The 25,147-nt window shown below is 38.2% G+C and overlaps 1 protein-coding gene across 1 annotated transcript in view; it reads left to right on the plus strand.

The window, feature by feature from the left end:
* Positions 1-25,147, plus strand: part of LOC124593704 (succinate dehydrogenase [ubiquinone] flavoprotein subunit, mitochondrial) — a 100,923-nt gene that overhangs the window by 62,241 nt on the left and 13,535 nt on the right. The window contains exons 7-10 of the mRNA XM_047132011.1: positions 1,589-1,757; positions 2,188-2,397; positions 16,451-16,634; positions 24,455-24,646. Of these exons, the coding sequence (XP_046987967.1) occupies positions 1,589-1,757; positions 2,188-2,397; positions 16,451-16,634; positions 24,455-24,646 (755 nt within the window). The remainder of the gene's footprint in view (positions 1-1,588; positions 1,758-2,187; positions 2,398-16,450; positions 16,635-24,454; positions 24,647-25,147) is intronic.

Here is a 25,147-nt window from a genome sequence, read left to right on the forward strand (position 1 = left end):
AGGAACAGAGTCCCCTAATGTATTCTGGAAATCGGCATGAATATCCTTTGGTTCACATCTTTCCTTGTGAATCTCGATTTTTTTTTTATTTGTTATTTTTGTTTATTTTTTATTTATTTTTTTTTTTTTTCCAACTTTGCAAATCACTACGTGGGAACAACAGAGCCACGTCGCTGCCATAGCTCTCTTCCAAGACCACTGACGTGGCATGTGTTTATAAGCAACAAACAGTCCAATGAATATCACGTGAAAAACTCGTTGTGCTAGCACTGACCTCTCGTGGTGATTCCAAGAACTTTCAAACCACCCTCGTAACATATGCAACTTTTTTTTACTTGAACCCTACAAATTTTTTGCTAAAAGTGCCAGGTGTTGTTGGCATGTACTCTTCATGTTCCTCTCCTATTATGTGTAATATTACAAGCAATGAGAATTTACTTCACTGGATTGTGACTCAGAGTTTGTTTTTAAACTTTACTGTGACAGTATAAGCATGAAATTTTAATTAAATGAAACAAAAAGTTTACTGTTACCAGTCACCGTTTTATTCTTATTTTTTCCACGACGCGTTTCGAAGGTTTAAACCTCCATCATCAGGTGGATTTACATTAGTTAGTATTACGCATGTGTGTGTGTGTGTGTTGTGTTGTGTTGTGTTGTGTTGTGTTGTGTTACGATTTTGGAGGAACTTGTGGCACTGCCTCCAGTGGTCACAGGTTCCTTTTGCTGTTGTAACACATCAAATGTATACTGCCACATTTATTTACAGTAAAGCCTAACCTAAAAATATTCGCATCTAAAATGAAATTTTGAGGTTATATTTAGGTTGCCGCACGAGATTAGCCAAGCGGTCTAAGGCGCTGCAGTCATGGACTGTGCGGCTGATCCCGGCGGAGGTTGGAGTCCTCCCTCAGGCATGGGTGTGTGTGTTGTCCTTTAGGTTAAGTAGTGTGTAAGCTTAGGGACTGATGACCTTAGCAGTTAAGTCCCATAAGATTTCACAAACCTTTTATATTTAGTTTAACTTATTGTTCATATAATTCTCATGAACCGTCATATAAATTTTTAAGCAAGTTACAAATTTAAAACAGTCTGTGCTCAAAAATAGTTATATGTAGTACCGTTATATTCACTATAACATTGTGCTCTCAAATTAAACTAATCATCGTGTTTGCTGAGTGTTATGCTTGGTGTATGCTTTCAGACAGTAAAAGAAAATAAGTATTATTCATCATCATCATCAGCACAGTGAATTTGAAACATGGCTTTGTGGGATATTTACTGTTGTAAATTTGAAAGGTACAGAAATGAGGCTTCCATTCTGCACTTCAGAAGGTGTTGAAGTTGTTCCTTATTGTGCTTAGAAATGCTACTGCTCACTTCATACCATTTTTGTTATTATTAATTTTTATTTTTGTCAGTATAATATCATACATAGTTTGTGTCTGTGGTCCTGTTGTGTAACCTTTTCTTTTTATCAATCAAAATATTCTCTCTCTCTGTGTGTGTGTGTGTGTGTGTGTGTGTGTGTGTGTGTCTCCACAGGAGTAGGTGCATGCACTTACTAATTGGTTTATCTTGTATCCAGGCATATATGGTGCTGGTTGCCTCATGACAGAGGGATGCCGTGGTGAAGGTGGCTATCTAATCAACAGTGAAGGAGAGCGATTCATGGAACGTTATGCACCAGTTGCTAAAGACTTAGCATCACGTGATGTTGTCAGTCGATCTATGACAATGGAGATTCGAGAAGGGAGGTAGGATAACACCCTTTATAATTGCCTTCCCAGTTTAAATCAAATTTTGTAAGTTCTTTTAACAGTGCTTACTTAATAATTTTGCCACAAATGTAGTAGTTCTTTCATACTATAAAGTGCTTCTGGCGTGCTTGACCATTGAGCAACCAGCCCGATGCCTTTAAGGAATATGTTATTTCCATCATAAATATGCAGTAGTGAAGCTTGCAATTGTATCATACAATAGATGTATAAGAAATACAAGAAGTGAAGGACAAATGTATAAGAAATACAAGAAAGAGACCATTCTGTGTTTGATCTAGTCTGTCCAGTCTGCTTTTTCAGTTTTCAGTTGTTCCCTTGTCACTGATGCACAGTGCTTTGTCCTCAAGTACTCCTGTCCATTACTCGATTGGTAGGAGATTTTAATTTTCTGTGTTTGTTGCTGCAGAGGTTGTGGCCCAGAGAAGGACCATGTACTGCTGCAGCTTCATCACCTGCCACCTGAGCAACTTGCTACAAGACTGCCTGGCATTTCAGAGACAGCCATGATATTTGCTGGTGTTGATGTCACTCGAGAACCTATACCCGTTTTGCCCACAGTGCATTACAACATGGGAGGTGTACCAACAAATTACAAAGGTCAAGTCATTGTGAACAGGTAAGTTCTTTGACATTTACTTACATTTATTCTTGTGATTGTTCAAAGTGGGATATACTCTGAATGACAGAATTTTGTGATCTGTGATATTTAGATGCCTTTGATATGAAATGTTTGCAGTATATTTACTGTTTATCATGCTAAGATTTAAAATGAATTCCTGTTAGTCTTTCCTTCCCTCCCTCCCTCCTTCCTTCCTTCCTTTTAGGTTCAGTTTATCCAGCCAATGCCAGGTTGGGACAGGTACGGTACATCTTCAATTTTTGCAGAGAGCAAACTGTACTGAATGTAGGCTTTTACTATGAAGGGGTTGCCACTTTCAAAGGTATTTCAAAGCTACTGTCACCATCCCCACGCTCTCTATGGGAGGGATTCATGTACCTGTTCTGTCTGCATCTAGTGTAATCACACAGCCAAATTGTGTGCACTTCATGTATCTCAGGTAGGATGTGGGAACCAGCGCCTTAGTTACCTTAGTCGATGTGGAAAACCATCTAAAAGCAGTCGCTGAGACCACCTTGTGCAAATGTTCTATTAGTCTTTTATAAAACGACAAATGAACTACCTTTAGGAATAAATTATAGGAGACTATATTCACTTTCCCATCAGTTACTATTGTATCAAAGAGAGGGGGAAGGTTTGTACATCTGTTCATAGATTATGATTAGATAATCCGTTGCATATTAAAGAAGTGGAAGATAATATTTCTTGTGCCTGAACAACTGGTAATAAATAGACTGAACTAAATGTAGCGTTGTAATAGTTTCTGTTATGTATCAAGAGGTAATTAACATTTCTGGTTGTAAATCTCTAACAGGGCTGAATTACTCACAGTGGTGGTCAGTTAGCTGCAGTACAGTATATTTTTTGTATATTGTATTGACTATCTGTTTTAACTGGAACTAGCTAATTAACGTAAAAGTGTGCCCTGCCATTCTTTTTTAGTACTTAATAATTATTTCTCATTTGCAACCAGTATACTTGATTTTTAAGCTAAATGTTATTTGATGTCAACTCATCATCTGTGCTTAGAATTTTTTTTTATCTTTTTGTGTGTGTGTGTGTGTGTGTGTGTGTGTGTGTGTGTGTGGTGGGGGGCGGGGGGGGGGGGGGGGGGGGCAGTTCATTTTATTTCTCAGATTCTAGGATATTGTCGAAGTAAAATTTTCTTGGTCATAGAACACATCGCTAAATTTACAGACATAGTATACAAAATTTAAAATAACAAAATGCAAGAATGGAATTTTAGCATAATGAAATGTAAACTAATATCAAGCAGTGGAAAGTCCAGCATGGAATATCAACGATATTATGAAAAGGGTCGATTGCTGCATGCCTTGGAGACAGGCACGACAAAAAGACTATTACGTATAAACTTTCAGCCAGAGCCTTCTTCAGAAAAGAATAAAACACACACACACACACACACACACACACACACACACACACACACACAAAAGCAAGGACACCTCACATAAACATAACATCTATCTCTGGCCACTCCAGCCAGAATGCAACTGAAACAGGAGTAAAAGTCCGGGGTGGGGCAGGGAAGGGGGAAAGGGGTGGTTTACAAGTGAGGAAGTGTACAGGTACTGAAGGTGGGAGAAGAGGGCTGCCAGGCACAGCATCGGGAGGCTAGGTGGAGGGACACCAGGGAGCAGAGAGGAGGAAAAGAATGTTGAGTGGGGAAGTGAATTGTAAGGAGCTGACAGAACAGAGGGCCGCCTCTCTGTATAACATTGTCTTCGTCATGCCTGTCTACAACTCAGCGTATCATCTTCATGGTGAGTAGCAATCCAGCCTTTTCATAACATTGTGAACTAATGTCATAAATTAATGTAAAGACAGGGTGTACACATCCTTGAAAAATTGTGGAATTTTTTCATTTGGAGATATCTGGGAATTTTGTTTGTTTTAGTTTTCAGTTAAATTTTTGTAATTTTGAGTGGTGAGAACAGATATTCCAAAAAAGAATTTTACTGTAGCCTGCTGCTGCAGAACAGTACTCTAGTAATAAAACATAAATGAGAAAATAACACAAAAATAAAACCTTAGTTGCAAAGAAAACATGATTTACAATAACAAAACATAGTGCACACACAAGCGTATGCTGACAGCAAAATGTGCCAAAGACTATGCAGTACTTCACAAAAAGAAACTGCTTACAATGCTTCTTTCTCGTGGGCTTCGTTTCAATGAGCGTGATGTCAAAACTGTTTACATTTCCAAGAGATCGCAAGAAAAATTGCTAGTTGTGATTTGTGAAGCATTACTTTCAAAGTTACTTTCCTTTTATGCAAAATGAGTGGTGCTATGTGTGAGAATGTGAGAGGAATTTCTTAAATCATGCAGATTGAATTCTCATTCAAAACATAACAGTGAAGACCAGCCACTTAGAAAATTTTCTGGCCCAGAAGACCAGCCACTTATGCCATTACTTACAATCATATTGGCACATATGTGTTTGATGTACCTTCAAGAGTAACACCCACTAAAAAAGACCTGTTTCAAGATTAGTTTTTCATAGTATTTTAGTTCTTTTATAAATTGCAAACTATCCAACATCCAAGGTGAAAAGAATAATTAGCCTTCAAAAAAAGTGCGAAATTAGTTTTTGAACAATTTCACACATAATGGGCTCCTCTCTCGGAAAGCTGAAGTGCTCAATGGAACATGCATTCAGCCAGGAAACCCACAAAATTTAGAATCATGCTTGTCAGAAATATACAACTGCTGCAATTTAAGCTGTGCACTTAGGATCATGCCTAACCACACCCTCAAAAAGAAATGGTGACCAATATTATATTATGTGCTGTTGCTATACTGCATGCATATAAATTGAAACCATTAATTTTTTCTGTTCATGTGTTCGCACTACTTAACAGTGATGATGCTATTGGCTGACTAAATCACACATCCTATGCCATGAATGTCTGCTGTCATTGGCTGGCGAGTTTTACAACTCCAGTAGAAAGTATATTGCCATTTAACATGAAAAAATAATAATAAAATAAATAAAAAGCTTTCACTATGGCACAGTGTATTTTCACCTGAGAAAGTGTATTTTTAACTGGGAAATAGGGAAAATCCAGGAAGGTTTTTTTGTGCACATATAAACCCTGAGAGGGTAACTGCGGTAAGCTGTAGAAAGCTTTTGATCTGAAGCTTAAACATCACATTTCTCATTTATTTTGAGAAACTGTCAAAAGCGAAATGGGAATAATAGTTCCCATCTTTCTGTACTACCCCTCCTCCTACACACACACACACACACACACACACACACACACACACACACACACACACACACACACACACAGAGAGAGAGAGAGAGAGAGAGAGAGAGAGAGAGAGAGAGAGAGAGAGATACAATGACACTTCTGCATGGCTCAAACATGCTTGTACAAGTGTCAGTTCATACCTGAAGTCAGTTGGTACCTGAAATATGTCGACCACAAACGACAATGCACTCGCCTGACTGGTTCAAAGGTAGCAAATGATTTTGAAGAGAGATGAAATTTTCCACATTGTGCTGACTGTTCTGATAGAAAAACTGGAGAGGGAGTTCCTCCAGCTGCAAGTGGCTCATAGTATTTAAATTACAAACATGCCCTCATATGGTTCTACTTTTCACAGCAAGTGCAAGCTATAGATTCATTGTGTTTGATTTTGGCACAAACAGCAAAATATTGGATGGAGCTGCTCTCCAGAATACATAATTTTTAGGAGACTTGTAAAAGTCATTGAACATTTGAGAGAGAAAAGTCACAAACAGTGCCCAAAAATGTCATATGTATTCATAGGTGGCGATGCTTTTCCTTAGCGATTTATATGCTAAAACTGTTCAGAGTGACTTGAATTCCATAGAAAAAGAAAATTACAACTACCCATTATGCAGAGGCTACATTATTTAGCATGATTTTGGGATTTTTGACAGCACTCTTCAGGATTTCTCACAAATCTATAGATTGGGAAGTAGGCTGTAATGATAAAGTATCAGAAACAGCGTTTGCTTTACATAATTATTTACTGATCATTATGGGTCAAAAGTATGCTCAGTATGATTCTCTAGATTGTGAGGACCTAGACTACGGCGTAATTAATTCTGGCATTACGTCAAATAATTTGCTGGAAACGTTTTCACGTCTCTTGACATGATGGCTGCGGAAATTGATTGCAGTAAATACAGCGCAGAAACTGTCTCACAAGTACGTACATGCATGTCTGAAAGAACAGACAGTATTGAAGATCCACAGCTGTATAAAATATTTTCAAAATGAATTCGCTGACTGTGAATTCCATGACATCAGCTATATTAGGTATACACCTTCTACCCAGTAGTGACACAAAAGGACGTAGAAAGTATGAAATGTGAAAATTAGGATCAGTTTGGAAGTGTGAATGGATAGCCAATAGTGGTTAAGGCAATTGCTTGCAATAAGCAGAAAATCTGATTCAAGTCGCAGTCCGGCACAGATTTGCATATGTCACTACTGGGTAGTAAATCTATACTTAATGATGCTGTCAAGAAATTCACGGCCAGTAAATTAATTCTGAAACTGGCTCACAAGTAACATTGCATGCACACTGTAACACAACAGCCTATTGTAATGGGAAGAGACACTTTATTCAGTCATAAAAACATCACCGCAGATACACAGGTGGTGGCTAAGATTGGGTCATATTCATGTTGACAGCTGAAATCAGCTTGACAGGAGCTTGTGGATGACCAGTTTCACACTGTGCTCCACAGATAGGGTCGTTTCTGGACTTGCACCAGACGCTAAGGTGACCGCGTGACCGAGACAAACCATCCTTTGGACAGTACAATGGCTGCTCATGGCCACTTTTCGTGTCCAGTACAAAATTAAAGCTTACCCCAACATCAATAATTATTGAACCTTGTGTGTCACGGAAAAGCTAGTAGGCTCATTTGAAGCATGTCTATATAAATCGTAGAACTGCATTAGACTGTGATAATAGATTGATTGAAATTATTCACATATTTAAATGACAGGCCAAAATGTGGATTTCGCGCAGTTAAAAAAAGCTTTTCTTATTAAATAAACAGAGAAACATTAAAAGTAGCAGCAGTACTGTAAACTTGAGATATACATAGGAAATTATTTAATGAATAATTTAAACTGTTTGTTAATAGTTACTCTTATAAATCCAAAAACCGAGAAAACCATAGAAATTGTTGTTTATAAATAAACTATAGCAGATAAAAGAAAACTGCATTGTATTTCTGAGAATTTCTGTGCGAGTTGATGTATATGTGTCTGAGAGGTTAAAATTAAGAATTTTAGCCATTTTCATGTTCAGTAGTTAACTGACTTCAGTGGTAGTTGAATGAGATTTCCTGGGCGAACAGCGGCACATTAGTGGAAGTCTGTGTTCAGACACCATTGGAGGCTCTTGGGCTGCGTTAATCAGCTTAAGAAAGCGGTGAAACAGTGGTTAGTTTGCATGTGTGTTATTCAGAGTTCCTACTGTTGGACATAGAAGTTCTTTGACATCTGATGGTCTTATTATAATTCAGGCTGCGTGATACCAGCTGTGCTTGGAAGGTTTCAGTGTGTAGCCATTGTTGAATTCGCAGTTTGAGATATTGTGGAACTTAAGTGGTTTTTTAAAGATAGCGTATGCAATTAACCATCAATTATTCAACCACCTGCAAGATTTTAAGAAATACAGTCAGGCTCTGAAATTAATTTATCATGAACAGTGACTTTCAGATGTTCTGTGTTCTTATTGGAAATAAACTTGAATTTGTGAAACTTTACAAAGTCAGTCCGTGCGTGTGCGTGTGCGCATGTGCGTGCGCATGTGCGTGCGTGCTTTTTGCATAGCAAATCCTGCCTGGATTTATATTGAGTACTTTTGTGGAACACGAAGTAAATTGCAACTAATGTGAGTTGGTGCCCCATATATGAAACATAGCCAAACTTGTAAATCCAACCGCTTATATGGAGGCCCTTTGAAGTGCCTGTATTCTGTAATAAGTGCCTGTATTCTGTAATGTGTGGGTAAATCTTTTCATGCTGTATAACGTGGGGGATCTGAGCTGATATAGAACTTAAACAGTTTATAACTTTGATTTTCTGTGAGTTGATGAGAGAGATTGTATTTTATTGTGTCATCCCCACTGCATGCACATTCCCATACAACCTTAACAGCTGCAACAAGCCTCCCTATCTTAGCAGAAATGCTCAAGCATGCACACGAATGCTTGCACAAGCTTGCATAATTGAAACCCAGTTGAGTATCAAGTAGCTTGTATAGTGTTGAGGCTTGCACAGATTTATCCTACACGCTCTCAAGTATGTTTGCGTAAAACTCTGGTGCATGTGTGCTTGTTAGGCATGCAGTTACATGTGTGGCCATCTTTAGTGTTTTTGATGCTGCCATTCCTCTAGCCTTCTGCACTTTTGGATGGTTATGGGTTTACACAGAATGTTACATAGGACATAATAATAGTCAAATGAGCTTCCATAATAATATGTCCAAGGTTGAGGCAGGCAGGCAGGCAGAGAGAGAGAGAGAGAGAGAGAGAGAGAGAGAGAGAGAGATAGGTGAATGTGCTTCCAGTAAAAGATGACAGTACTGAGTTTCTGTATAAGATCCTGTCTGACATACTTCCAAGAAATCTGTCCAGCCATCTTAAACCTTTGCAAGAGCAAGATCTCTCACTCATGCTCATAAAACTGGAAGTTCATCTGTGTACTATGGATTATTTGTGCTATGTGGAGCAAGCTAATTAATGTAAGTGTATCCTGTTATCATTTGCAGTCCTTAACAACTGACCCACTGCCAGTGTGCTTGGTTCTGTCAATTGTCTTCCAGCATTGAGATTGTTGAAATCTGCCCAGTCAATTTCATAGTCATGTATCCACATAACCCATGTTAATGGTTTATGTCCTTTTCAATTTTGTAAGTGTTATCTTGTGCTGTTCCTTATCACACATTATTGGTGTCAGCTCATTAAATATTAGCCTTCACACTTAAGTGACCATGGAATTTATTAGATTTGCTGCAGGACATATCTCTGTGGAACACTCAGAAAATATACGTGGATTTCAGCAAGATGTATGCTTCCGAAAGATAGGCAATGATAAGAGAAAATTATGGCTTCATGGAGATTCTCAGAATCTTGAATGACTGACACCTGTATCTTTCTGCTGCCTTATAGCACACAGCAAATACTACAGCAGCTGTCACTTTTGCTTCATTCTCATTGCCCTTAGTAATGTCCCATCTCCAGCCACTCCATTTCACACCAGTCAATTAAACAATGTCTGAAATTGGAAATAGGTTTTAAATAGTATATTCATGACCATCACCGCATTATTCTAGTGAAGGTCCAAGCCAAACTACAGAAATCAAAAATCTCACATTCTAGAATAAGATCTTTTAACTCAGTTCCACTGCTATTTAATTGCTCTCATTGCACATTACATTATATTCTGACATGAAATGGTTGAAAGTCTATGGTTTGGTATTATGTTTGCTATGACTAATGATTGTTTGGAAGTTGCTTCAGAAAACCACTCACAAACTGTTCACATACAATAGTATCTTTTAAAATATATGTGCAAATAATGTAACTAGTAAGCATATAGAAGTTGTTAGGTGTATTAAGACAGAACAAAAGTTCAAACATGTTGAAACAGTTAGATTTTGTAGTACACTGTGCTATCTGTCAGACAGCAGCAAGCAATTAAGTTTTCAATGATTGCTGTGTAGATTTTCCAAAGGATTCTGGTAGGGAACACAGACTGGAAACCTTATTTGGGTCCTAAAATTTTGAATTCATTTTTAAACAGGAGTGGATAAAGACAGTGGGACCCTGTTTGATAATGTTTTCTTTGATGAACCTCAAAGCAAGAAAATAACTGTATACCAAGTAACAAATGCTCTCTGATCATGAGGCACAGTTAATTACGATAAATAAAGTAGCGCATTATAGTTTAGGTACCGTCAAAAGAGGTGATTTCAGATGGTTTTGTCATTATTTTGATTGTAACTTTCGTATATATTGTTAGATTAAATTGATTGATATGGAAGTGGTAGGGTGTAAGTGTAGCAAATAAAATATACCAGAACCAGAAAGTGTATGTGTAGGTATATTTATCTGAGGCAGTTAAATAAAGTGTCCGAAGTCATCCCATGGATTGGGGTTATTTCGGACACGCGTTTCTTAAATCTCTGTGCGAAGTTACAGTATATAGAGGGCGAATTCGGACAGTTACTACCCTTTTCTAAAAATTCTACATGCTATTTATTTGATTTTGGTGACATTTTACACATTTATTACGAATAAGTGATATAGAGTGATATAATGAATTTCATATATTACAGATAAGTTTTTATTTTGCAAGAATTTAAATAAACAATCTCTTTGTTCACTTCTGCATGAGCTCATTTAATATTTTCACTTAAGCAAACAGAAAGATCTTCTGACTGCCGTTTGAGGAATAAATGCATCCATTCTTCTCCTGGCAAATTATTACAAAATTTCTTCTCTTTTCGGCTAGATTTATCAAGGTAGCCTTTAACTAAATATCTAATTTCCAATTTAGTGAACGGAAATCCCCAATGTGTAGCCCTCAAAATACCTTGCTTCAACATTTCTTCTTCTTCTTCTTCTTCTTTATTTAGCACTGACCGTCCTCCCATTTTTTTCGGATGTCCTTCCTGCACTTTATTTTGTAGGATTGATTTAGGTATACCATACAAATCACATGCTTTTCTGTATAATAATTTACCACTCTGAATATCACAAACAGCTTTATCTAAAAGTTCTGGGTCATAATTACACCATACTGTAGCACCTCTCCTGCTCTTATACGTTCTTGGCATTGTCCAAAATCACCCCACATAGGACACAGTTTTACAAAAACCGTCGTTATTTTATAACCTTGCACGAGAAACTCTACAAACGTACAGAAATTGTCTCAATGCTGTTGGCTACTGAGCGTGTCTACAATTATGGCTACAATAACTTCCCGCTCGGCGCAGCAATAGAAAGTTTCCATTTTACGATAATGCATGGATTTTTAACACTAAGACTGTTCGTCAGTTATTCACCTAGGGAAACAACTGACACAAAATAAAAGTTATGGAAAGCGATAAATGCAATCTTGCACTTAAAATAACTGGCGCACGGATGTTAAAATAAGTAACTCTTTGTTTCTATGCAGTAACAAAGAGCAAATAAGCCATACTGTCCAAATTCGCCCCGGTGTCCAAAATCACCCCATTTGACGGTACTCCTCAGAGGAAATGAGGTAGAATAATTAGTGACTGCTGGACAAATGTTTACAAGAGATGATCCGGAACAAAATTTGTAATTAACCACATGTTGCCTTGAAATTAAATCTATTCTGGAGGGGAGGGGTCAGAGTATAAGTGTGAGTAGGACTCGTGGACTGAGGGTTCCATACCAACTTAATTATGTGTATAGATAGTTCATACATCCCAGGAATTTAAACGATTTTTGCCTGATATTGATGTTGGCAAGATATCAAAATAGTATGTGACATAAATGGCTATCTCTTGATTGCATTGACTTCCATCCTTGAATGTTTTACACTGCAAAGGGACCATAGACCTTAATATTTGACATAAATTTCAAGTCAATATGTCTACCAGTTCCTGAGAAAAAAGTGTCTTGACAGACATGCAGACCGACAACAGTGTGATCCTGTAAGGGTTCCATTTTTATCGACTGAGCTACAGAACCCTAAAAAATATCATTATTCAAAAATAACTTTCTGCCTAAGCTAATCAGAAAGAACATCAAACAACCATGTAACAAATCATGGATCAATAGAAGGATTGAAGTATCTTGTGAAAGGAAAAGGGAAATATATCTGAAACCTCCTGGCAGATTAAAACTGTTTGCTGGACCGAGACTCGAACTCGGGACCTTTGCCTTTTTCATCAAGCACTCTACCATCCGAGCTACCCAGGCGTGACTCTCACACCATCCTCACAGCCTTACTTCTACCAGTACCTCGTCTCCCATATTCCAAACTTCACAGAAGCTCTCCTGCGGTGGTAGAGCACTTGCCCACGAAAGGCAAAGGTCCCAAGTTTGAGTCTTGGTCCGGCACACAGTTTTGAAAATTTCATTCTGGGAACATCCTCCAGGCTGTGGCAAGCCGTGTCTCCTCAATATACTTTCTTCCAGGATTGCTAATTCTGCAGCATTGCAGGAGAGCTTCTGTGAGGTTTGGAAGGTAGGAGACCAGGTACTGGCGGAAGTAAGGCTGTGAGAATGGGGCACGAGTCGTGCTTGGGTACCTCAGATGGTAGAGCACTTGCCCATGAAGCAAAAGTCCTGAGTTAGTCTCAATCCAGCACACTGTTTTAATCTGCCAGGAAGTTTCATATCAGTGTACACACTGCTGCAGAGTGAAAATTTCATTCTGGAAATATACCTGTTGACAAGAACAAGTAAGATCCTGCAGTTGCACACCACAAGAACTACTAAAAATTACTAACAAGGAGAGTGCGCAAGATGGGTCTCACCAGTTTGGTTCAAACTGTCAGGTAGGTACCCCTTTCAAGTGCCTAGAATCTCTCTTCTGCATGGGCATGGAAAAGAGGAAACACAGAGGGCATTTTTCGGCCGTGATGATAAAGTGCCATAGTGCAGTGCTCTAAAACAATGACTGTAAATTCTCCGGATCTGGATTTATTTCAACTGCTACTGTAATTTTTTCAGCACAACATTAAGCTATTAATTATAAAATTTAAATATATTTATCAGATCAATTTGTATACATAAAATTAATATATTCAATTAGTTATGATTACTTAAATTTAATTTATACATTTCTAACAGTTTGTGATTTCAACTGTCCGTCAATCACAACTTTCTGTTATGATGATCTCTCTCTCTCTCTCTCTCTCTCTCTCTCTCTCTCTCTCTCTCTCTCTCTTCCCCCACCCCCACCCCTCGTCTTTGTTCTCTGTCGTGTTCAGAGCACATGTCACTGGTAGATGTTTCAAAACCCATATAGTCGCTCTTTACTGTCCCCATTTCCTGGTAGTTTGTAATATGCACTATAGTTGTGAACAGCATCTCGCCACATGCCTGTGGTGATTTTCCATAGAAACTTATTATTTTATTGGAAAATGAACAAAAAATTTCTGCCAGTGAAGTGATAAGTGAATACATTGAAACATAACTTTTAAAGATTTTTTTTTTTTTTTTAATTTCACCACTGCAAACATTATGCTTTGTCTTTCTCTCCTTTGGCTCATGCACGCTTTTATTGTATGCAGTCATTTTTTATTCGTAATAGATTAACTCTTAAAGTACAGATGTGAACAGTGATGAATATGATACTAACAAATATTCATCTTTTTCTGTGGTGTCCTCGACTGATAAGAAGAAAGTCATCGATTGTGATGATGCTTATCCAAAATGGAAGTTCCAGCATTAAAATCATGATTCCCAGTTTCAAGAGGAAAAAAAAATCTTGAAAGTTGGAGGAAGGAAATAACAAAGTTTGAGGTGTAACGCATCATTTTAGGGATACTGATGGGTTACACTCTTAGCCTTTCTAAACAATGAAAGATGATTGTAATATTTATTAATTTCTTTTAATAATAATTGTCAGACAGCATATTCAGGGAGAAATGGTCTATTGTTAAGTGCAACTAATATGAGGTATGTAGGTATGATTGGATAAATAGTTTAGCATCTCCATGTGCTGTGGGATGCTGCTGCTTAGATGTTGGGGGATGTTGCAGTCATGGAAAAATGGAAATCACAGTAGCAATAGTGACGACATAGAAGCAAAATGAAAGAAGTTTTTTTAAACTGTCATTCTGACATTCATTCTCTGATGTTTGATCTTTCAAAAGGTATTCACATTGTACTATATAATAAGGCAATGCATCTGTAATCAATCAGGCAATTGTAATAGATTGTGCTATACATATTTGATGGGAGTTATCTGTCAATGTTTAAAGAAGCTTTAATATATTGGCATTAAAAGAAGGAATTTTCTTGGTCAGTACGTAGATTTGAGGAGGATTCCAGCTCCCTTTCAGCCTTTAGTGTTAAAGGCACTGCAAAGGAAAAGAAGTCCGCTAAGAACAACTGGAGCGCAGTTATTCGGAACTGATTAGAAGGTCCGAATCATAATTAATTCACAAGATAGGCAACCTCAGGAATTATATTATGTACCACTCATTGATCAACTAAATAGCCATATACAATCCAAATTGCGTTCATCAACTCTGAAATATTGGAAAGATTTCAAGACGCACAAGGCTGTTGTGATTAAGTGACAATGAGAACTTCACAGCAACGGGCTATGACATTGCGAGGAATTGAGAAAAAAATTGTGGTGGCGACAGGAATTGAAACCGAGCCAGCAAATTGATGTTTGCTACCTCATGTACTTGATCCTTGTTGCTCAAAAAATCCCTCGTGCTGTACTCAACAATCTTAATAGAGCATTTTCTCTTTTCCTATGGCCCACTCAGGTGAGAGATTCCAGGAACCTGGGAGGGGCACATACCATTTTGGGCAAAATCGATGAGCCCCATCGCGCACTCTCCCCTTGTCACAAAATTTATTAGAAAACAGAGGAATATGTACAGCATGTTAGAAATCAAAATTACTATGAGAGACCTACATCTGTCTGGAATGTAGTAAAATGAGAAACCGTACAACAGGCCACAGAACAGGATAACATCACTACTGAATTAAATGGAAAAGCTACAAATGATCAGTGACAGGCAGCAGAAATGTTAATAATCATTTCTTCAATGTGGTAGAGAATATAGGAACCAGCTGTTCAAGAAAAAAAGCAAAGAAGGGCATTGAAACAACAACTTGTACAAAACTGTCTTTTGAACATTTCACCATCTTATTTTGAAATTAAGGAAATAAGAGATTCTCTGAAAGCTCATCTTGATTTGATGGCATTTCCAACACAGTACTAAAGACTTGTTCCCATCCAATAAGTGCTGTCATAATTTTCTGAAATATGTAATACATCAAAACAGATGTACTGAAATAAACCATTGTTAAAAATCACTATAGGGGAAGTGGTAGGAGAGACGTCAATAACTACAGACCCATTCTGCTGTTGACTTCATTTTCCAAAATTTTTGAGAATGTGATGTGCTCTAGAACAGTATCCCCACTGAGCAACAGTAATATCATCAGTGAATCACAGTTCAAATTTCAGAAGAGTTAGTGTACTGAAAATTCCATTTACATCTTCATTCACCAAATGTTAAAAGCATTACATAACAAAATAGCACCTGTTGGACTTTTGTGACATCCAGTGCATTTGATTGTGTTTACCACAATATTCCATTAGATACTCTGAGGTTTTATGGAATTGATGGTATAATCAACCAGTGGATAATGTCATATCTGACAAAGAGAATTCAGAAAGTTGCACTCTTCCCCCACAATCTCTTGTAGAGATCTGATTAAGGCATTAGGTATTTTGAAAACTGCTTCACAGTATATTTATTCCCCCAATAAGTTCGTTGTAAATAGTACAGTACAGTGCAGTTCAAAAGGAACAATGCTGTACCTAATTACAATACCAGAAGAAAAAAATACTTTGATTACTCCACAGTAAGGTTGTCTTGAGCACAAAAAGAGGTGCAGCAATGCTGCAACCAAAATTTTGGATGACGTAGCCAATGATATCAAATGTATGACAGTCAGCAAAGTAAAATTTTGAATAAAAACTGAAAAAATTCTTCTCAACAGCTCTTTCTATTCTGTTGAAGAATTTCTCTTTTTGTAATCTGTACGTAAGTGACCTTGTATATGATCAGCATATAGCCATTTTTACAAATGAATGTGTAATATGAATGTAAAATGAGTCGTTCCCCAAAGAAAAGATGCTTGGTACAAGGCTGGAATAAATTTGATGTCAGATGGCTTGAAATTGTTTTTATATAAGATTAAATTCTTTTGGACAGTAAATATGTGAAATGTTAATATTTATCTAGCTGTGAAATACCACAAGTGCATTTCAATGACTTCTGTTTCCATCTGAAGGGGTGATGGAGACAAGATTATACCTGGACTGTACTCCTGTGGAGAAGCTTCCTGCTCTTCAGTTCATGGTGCCAACCGATTGGGCGCAAATTCACTTTTGGATTTGGTCGTGTTTGGCCGTGCTTGTGCGAAGACCATTGCTGCAGAGGACAAGCCAGGAGAAAAACTTCCAGAACTGAAACAGGTAATTCATGAACACAGATAGGAACGAAAATTATTGTGAGGCCAATGTTATGATTTCTTATTTTGATCAAAACTATAAATAGCTGCAATATGGTCAGTTGCATGCATTTCTGGTGGATGTTAAAGATTTAATAAGCTTGTCGAGTTCCTTTATATGGTTAGTATAGCCTCAGGATGTTTACTCCTGGACACAGAGGTAAGTATATGCTACTGTCTAAGCATTTTCAGCATTTCATATGGTCATATTAAGAGGTATATAAGGTGTCAAGCATAAGTAAAATAACATCAAACAGTGCCGCTCCTCACTGCAGCAGTTCAAAAAATTACTTTTCTTGAAAAGGTTCAGTAGTCTAAGATGTTACACAATGTCTGTGGGCAGCAGTGAGTCAGTTACTTTGTTCAGAATATGCAACAGCAAATGAATAATGGCACTTCTGTTTAATATTAGCTGATGTTTAGGTTGAAAAACGTATATATTGGTGGTGGTGTTACTGTCATATATAGATCTTGTCCAGATTGTATAATCTGCTTGCAGAGCTGCTTCAGAATATGTTTTATGAGTGATTCTGGCTGCATCTGCTGGGAACCCTTGGAGTGTGTATATGCTTATTGTGTCCACTTCTAACACTGAGTCCTTATTCTTGTCAAAGTCTCCCTCCAGATTCAGGGGTAACAGGAATGTTGAATGCGTGCAACGCTATAGTGATGCAATATTGGTCTATATAAGAGTTGATAATGATAGCTGCTAAGTACTAGTGCTCCTCTCTGAAGCTGCTGTTCCATTTGTTGTGACATGCCTTGGGCCAGGCTGCAATGGTTAATCCTTTGAGTGAATGAAAAAATGATCAAGCCAACATAACTCTGAAATAGATGCCAGTATGTACTCCTTGGGAATAGTAATCAATAATACTGCTCAATTTATTATGTAGTTGTTGTTGTTGTTCTTGTTGATGTTGTTGTTGTTGTTGTTGTTGTGGTCTTCAGTCCAGAGACTGGTTCGATCTAGCTCTCCATGCTACTTTATCCTGTGCAAGCTTCTTCATCTCCCAATACCTACTGCAACCTACATCCTTCTGAATCTGTTTAGTGTATTCATCTCTTGGTCTCCCTCTATGATTTTTACCCTCCACGCTGTCCTCCAATACTAAACTGGTGATCACTTGATGCCTCAGGATATGTCCTACCAACCAATCCCTTCTTCTGGACAAGTTGTGCCACAAATTTCTCTTTTCCCCAATTCTATTCAATACCTCCTCATTAGTTATGTGATCTACCCATCTAATGTAATTATGTACTTATAAATCTACAATGAGTTATAGGGTGGTAAACATCTGTTATAAGAGGTTTGCTCATAAAGCTTCAGATCAAATGGCAAGAAGTTTGTGTGGTTGTTTCGAAGACCTCATGACTAGCGTAATGCAGTTAGTTCATGCATGGTTGAATATGTCTTGTAATCAGTTTGAGATAGATTTAAAATATTTTCAGAGCTAGATGTTAGAGACACTGATACAAACTGAAAGACGTCTTAATAACTAAGTACCACTTTCACTCCTTCCTCTTCCAAGGCACCCATTAGTATACCTCTGTGTGGAAAGCCTTTATGCTGAGACTGCTGAACCTCCGCTGTCCAATCGGCGAGCAGTCCTTCTGAGTCGTTATGCTAGCCATCTGTCTTCCATGCCTGCTAATCCAGCCCATGACCTTTTTTTCGACGCCTCCTTTGATGTAGGGTATGCAGGCCGCTCCTCCTCCCTACTACCCCCGGGAGTCCGCTTCCGTCAACTGCTCCATTCTCTTTCCTTCCGCTTTCCTAAAACCTTCTTGACAACTTGGGGTACAGCACCGCCTTGGCTCCGTCCCCGGATCTACTTGCTCCGTGACCTTTGTCAATTTCCCAAGGATGGTACCCCTACACTTGTTTATCGTCGGGCATTTGCTGCTCTATGTGCACAATTGACGGACGCCACATTTATTTACACTGATGGCTCGAAAACATCGTTAGGTGTAGGTAGTGCCTATATTGTTGGCTACACCCCAAATCACTTTCGGCTTCCCGACCAGTGTTCGGTTTATACTGCGGAGCTTTACGCTGTTCTCCAGGCTGTCCACTACATCCGCTGCCATCAGCGGATACAGTACGTAATCTGGTCAGATTCTCTCAGCTCTCTCCTCAGTCTCCAAGCTCTTTACCCTGTGCACCCTCTGGTCCACCGGATTCAGGACTGTCTGCGCTTGCTCCACCTGGGGGGCGTCTCGGTGGCGTTCCTCTGGCTCCCGGGACACGCTGGTATCTGTGGGAATGAGGCGGCCGATATAGCGGTGAAGGCTGCAGTCTCTCTTCCTCGGCCAGCTATTCAGTCGCTTCCCTTCACCGATCTACGGAACGGTTTATGTCGCAAAGTTGCTCAATTATGGTATGCGCATTGGTCAACACTTCCCCATAATAAATTGCAGGAAGTGAAAGCCCTTCCTTGCGCTTGGACTCTTCCTCCCGAACGCGTCGTCGGGAGGAGGTAATTTTAGCTAGACTCCGGATAGGGCACTGTCTTTTTAGCCATCGACATCTTTTAAGCGGCGATCCTCCCCCACTCTGTCCCCACTGCTCTCAGCTGTGGACGGTAAGACACCTTTTAATTGAATGCCCCTATTTTAATCCGTTACGCTCCCGTCTACAGCTATCGCCTGATCTATCGTCGAATTTAGCAGATGACACGCGCTCAGCCGACCGCGTTCTCCAGTTTATTAGTGACAGTGAAATGACGTCAGTCATTTGAAGCTTTTTTTGGGACAACCAACCCCTTTCTGTAGTGGATTTTTAAGCATTCCTTCTGCTTTTAGTTTCTCCAATTTTATGACTTTGTTCCCATTGCTGCTGGTTTTAAATTTCGGTTTTTTACTGTTTCCTAAGTCACGGGCTGGGCGCTAATGACCATAGAAGTTTTGCGCCCTAAAAAAAAAAAAAAAAAAAAAAAAAAAAAAAAAAACAGTATACCTCTGACAATTCTTCTTTTCAAATAATGTTGTCCTCCTGATAAGTTTGGAACTAATTCCTCAGTTAAAGGTATGGGGTTTGTATCCATTTTATACTGTGCATTGATCATACTTTTGGAAATCTGCGTAAATGTGGGAGTGTCCATTTGATTTATCTAACATGCCCATCAAAATAGCCTATTGGCCCTTGATGTTATGTACAGTGTACACAATATGGTAAACAAACAATTCAGAATAATTTTGATGTAGAATGTCCAAATTTTGTTGTGTAGAATAGTTACTGGTAGCACACTTCTTCCATTGCACATAGACAATCTAAAAACTTCGAATGCTATTATTTTGAATACATTCTGTAATATTTGTTCCAGTTATATACTGGACATTCCTTTAAAGTGGAGGTCAAGTATGCCATAAGACATCGGGGATGTGCATTGTGGCCTTAGACACAAGTGGTATACTGTGGTGTAAGTCTTTAAATAGATGTGGGTTACTGCCGCTTTGCTACTTACTTGAACCTTAATTCTGTAGCTTTGGACATATAATGTGATAAACATGTGTACATCATGTGGTTTCTGGATAGAATGCATGCCCTGATATATTGACTACCATTGATCTTCGCACATTTATGTGATTACTGTTCTTTGTGGGATACATGCTTTTAATATAGAAATTACCAGTCATCTTTTGTTTGAGTTAAAGCAATTTCTGCAGAATTCTTTCCTTAATTTTAAAATCTTCTGAGGCAAATACAGCATTAGGTTATATTGATAGGGGTTTTTAATTTGAACTAGTCATTTGACCATGTGTTGTAAGTGGCTTCTTGTGTTACTGCCTGTAAGTCATCGATCTATATTTGTGTATTAATTCTTCTAATCATGGTATCTGTGTACAATATACCACACTCTGGTTGACTTGCAAATCAGCTACTCAGTGCCTGTAGAAATCTTTCCTCATATGGTTTGAAACATCAGCATAGACCCATTGCTCCAAACACTGAGAAACCTTTGTCCTTTAGTCTAATGATTTACTGTCTTCAAGAAAACATTTTTTGCAATTGCTAACATACTTGTGATAATGATTAAGTGGATGTCAGTTACTTAACACTTCTGGACATTTTGGTTGAATCTTTTACATTACATTGCCCATTCATCTTGCTGACTTAAAATCCGGGGGAGCCTGCAAGACATATGGTGTTAAGCTCCCACTGTTTGAAGAGCTCATTACGCTCCTGATGCTGTTATTATATCTTCATTTACAGAAATTATTTATTTTGCGTGTTTATGTATCAAGTTTTGGAGAACCATGCAGTTCACAGCATGTGAACGAGTAACGAGTCAGTACATGGTTTACAGAATGATGATTAGAAAATGTATAAACAAAAGAATTAATGAAACATAAAAAGATAGTGATGGCATCAGTGAGGAGACCTGCTGTGCCATAATAATGTGACGATTTAATCCATTTAATCTTGAACTGAGTGTCATGGAAATCAGTTAGCCCTTCACTATTAAATACTTGTATAACAGGCTACGAGTTCATGGAAATTCATTTTACAATATTGTAACAATATCTTGTCATGGTGATTTTAAACTGTAATTATCATTGAACAAACATAAAATTACAATTATCTAAACAATACTCTGGATCTAAAGAGGCCCATTGAAACCCACTCACACCTTCGAACCAAGAAAGTAACTTAAGTTCATGGGCAGCATAAACAGGGTGCACAAGATGTGATGTCCCTGTATGAGGAAAATGGTGGCAAAATACACTGTGGTGGTGTAGGTCAGAATGGTCTGTGTAAAGGGAGCAACACCTGTTCAGTGCATGGTCAGTGAAAAGAGTGGCAATGACTTATAGAAATATTGATGTGGTTTAGGACATTGCGCACAGATGTCTGGTGTCTGGTAGTGGCAGGGACGTAGAGCTCTACCACTGTTAGAGTGAATCTTCATCATCATGTTGGTGGCAATAACTTTTGGCAGGTTGAGAGCTGACAGGTTGCCGTGCTGACGTCTCACTTGATTAAAGGATATATTGGACATGTAGCACAGATTATGAAGAAACCTTAGAGATATCTCAGGACAAACATGAGGCGAAATGCATCCCAAGCCTCCGTCGGTGAGAGGGGCACTGCTGTGCTAGCCACGTCATAGTGACATCATTGGCAAGGCCTGTAACATAACTATCACATACTGACCGGTTGTAACTGCCGTTTATAACAGATGCTGAATGCACTGATAGTCAACGAGAGGGATACCAGAAAATAGCTATTACCTCCAAATCTCCTCTAAGTATATCCTTCAAGCACCTCAAACCACTTGGCGGAAAGGTCAAGAATTACCTCTGTGCTAACATTGCTCAGTGATGCATTGTAGCAAACATATCCACCTCTGATAACTCAAAGTAACGCCTGATGATGGTTCATTTTGTATACAGGAAGAGAATGAGCTTTCCCTGGGTGCAATTCCTTGGTGTGATAGATATAAGAAAGAACATTGATATGTTTACTTTCTGTGTGAAAGAGAAGATGTAATTCAGCAAATCTGTCTGTAATTGCTTTACTACTTACGTAAAATCACTGGTGGTGGTACAGCCATATGCAAAAACGTTTCTTGAATTGTTCTCATCTCAGTTAGATATGAAGGAAGATGTAATTGGTCACAATCATCATTCAGGAATCATTCTGATATTTTGATGAAATGACTTTATGGAAACCACTGAAATTCTGAGGGCAAGATGGTGGGGATTTAAACACAAGTCTCAATACTTGAATTTTATTATTCTTTTTCGTAAGTGTGGCTACCATAATATGGAGATAATACATACCAAACATTGTTTTCATGTCTTTTACAAGTGAGAGCAATAAAGTACATTTGACAACACAGTGACAGATCACTGTAACTGCTTAGCCATTAATGTAAAACACAGTCATAACGATCCATTACAGAAAAATTGTAAAACACAGTCATAGCGATCCATTACAGAAAAATTGTAAAACACAGTCATAACGATCCATTACAGAAAAATTGTAAAAATTCATTGTCTTCAATGTCAGCATATACCAAAGAAAGTACACAGAATTAATTCCCATGTACTGTGTGCTTTCACTTTTATTGAACTAGCACTGTTGGGTAAGATACAGATGCTAAACAGCAGCGTTATCTTGGAATCAATTTTCTCCATCCACATTTAATTTCCATTTATGATATGGCATGGCATATCAGTGCTGAAATTAAACATTTGAAGCATATGTTGACGCAATTCAAAATGCTGAGCCTTTTTTCACTAGGTGTGGTGTCCTTTGACAGTAAAATTGACTGAAGTAAATATTGTTGTATTGGATATAAGATATGATTGACAGTTTAATCACAAAAATATCCTGAATGTGCTGTAAAATCATTTACTCAGAGCACTCATCCACATTTGACCCTCTTTGAAGTTGTAATTGTTCGGAAATGTTCCCGATTAATACTTGCAACTGACAGTGACCTTGTGAAGCGCAACAGTGGAGACCCTTCCAGAAACTTTCAGTGTGCTGTTTATACTGACACAAAGACAGACAGAACACTCTGACATTACAGCAACATTTGAGAGACAACAACACACAATAGCTGGCCTTAATAGTATTTTGCACACTTTTATACTTACCATTACCTTGAGCACACAAATAACGACACACGCTGAATGAAATTCGGACAAGACTGGAGGTTGAATCAAATAGCTGTAGTACTTAAGATGTATGTGAAGAAATTCATTTGTAAAAGTCTGGAAGCAGAAATATTGTCACATTTTCAGTAGTATGTTGCAATTCTACTCTGTAAGCTATGCTGGTGTATATGAGGGCTAAGTAACAATAATTTAGAAGGACTTGAGGGAGAACTCCTCATGTCATGACTGCAGTAGCTGTCCTTTGATCTTTGTGTGCCCTCGTCCTCACCACAGGTGGGCCTCTCTCAACCTGGGGTGAGTGACCTGTCATTCCTTTTTAACCATACACAATGTACCTACTTCCCCTCTCCGAAGGGAAAGTATTAGTTACCTCTTCTGCTTTTATGTGTGCCTATTGGCAATACTAAGTCTTACGAATGTTAAGTAGCAATTCTGTCTCGTAATTTAAAGTTAGTAGCATGTACTTTTCGTCACTCTTCTTCTTATGATTACTTTCAGTGTTGCTACATCTATCAATTCTGGTATACCCTCATCCCAGAAATTTGTTGTCTGTGACTATAACAGTTATCCAGAATTATTTATGGAAATCGGAATGTAAATATCATCATCATTGTCACTGTGGGAAGAATGTACCCAGAAATTTGTACATTTACTCTGTCGACTTAGTCCAGAGCCACTTTTGATGGTTGCCTACATTGGGTTTTCCATAGTTGGCTCTCTACATTCTGTGGATGTAGCTTTCTTTGCAGCTTGTATCAGAGCATTTATATTGATGACTTGGTGCTAAAACAAAATTCGATGACTTCTAGCAAGTGTTGATGTATTTGTTTTAGCACTTTGTGACCACAATCAGTGTCTTGAAACACACTCTAACCTGACACCTCCTGTCCACTAGGGGAAGAAAAATTTTACTATTGCAAAAGATTAAAGTTCATTCATTTAAACTGCTTCTGACAGACAGTTGAGGAGTTTCATATTTGATGAGTACAACTGTTCATTAGCTTTTCATATTGGAGAATTTCAGCTGAAGTAAATTTTCAATCAAGTGCTGGGGCTAAATAGACTTAAGTTCAGCTTAACTGATTTTCTTATTGTATGTACTACATATGAGGGTGTGCATAGTATTTCATAATAACTAACTGAAATGCTCTCTTTCAGGATGCTGGTGAGGCATCTGTTGCAAATCTTGATCGTTTGCGCCACATGGATGGTGGAACTAGGACAGCAACCCTCAGGTTACAGATGCAGAAGACTATGCAGACACATGCTGCTGTCTTCCGTACTGCTGAGACATTACAAGAAGGCTGCCAGAAGATGGCAGAGTTGTATAAGCAGATGGATGATCTTAAGGTTTGTGTCAATCCTAGAGTAGCTTAATATTTTGTGTTTTCAGAATCTGTTTGTGATAAGGGAGTTGTTAAACTGGTTTCTTTTACACGCAGTCACGCATTCATCTGTTATTGACTATATTTATGGGTCATATGCTAACATTATAAGGGCTGCAGACGAAACAAGAATGAAATGGCGCAAGATTAATGTTGCAGTTGCAGTTTCTTCTTAATTGGCCTCAGTGGAATGTATTAATTAAAATTCTGTCCCATGGTCAACCATCTCCCTCTCTCTCTCCTACTATTTTTGTTATTATTCAGTCTTATAATTTCTTGAACCAAGTTATATAACTTATGTTTGAATGTGTTAAAAAAGTCAACAGACGCAAATTTGCCTGCCTTTATTTGCAAGAAATTAGTGTTTGCTGACATGTGTAGCTGTCATTATATGTATTAAATCAATGTTTGCTGTCATGATGACACTGACTTGAAAGTGCTTCAACAACACTTAAACAAGGAGATT

This window comes from Schistocerca americana, chromosome 2, assembly GCF_021461395.2.
Source record: "Schistocerca americana isolate TAMUIC-IGC-003095 chromosome 2, iqSchAmer2.1, whole genome shotgun sequence".
Taxonomy (NCBI): Eukaryota; Metazoa; Arthropoda; class Insecta; order Orthoptera; family Acrididae; genus Schistocerca; species Schistocerca americana.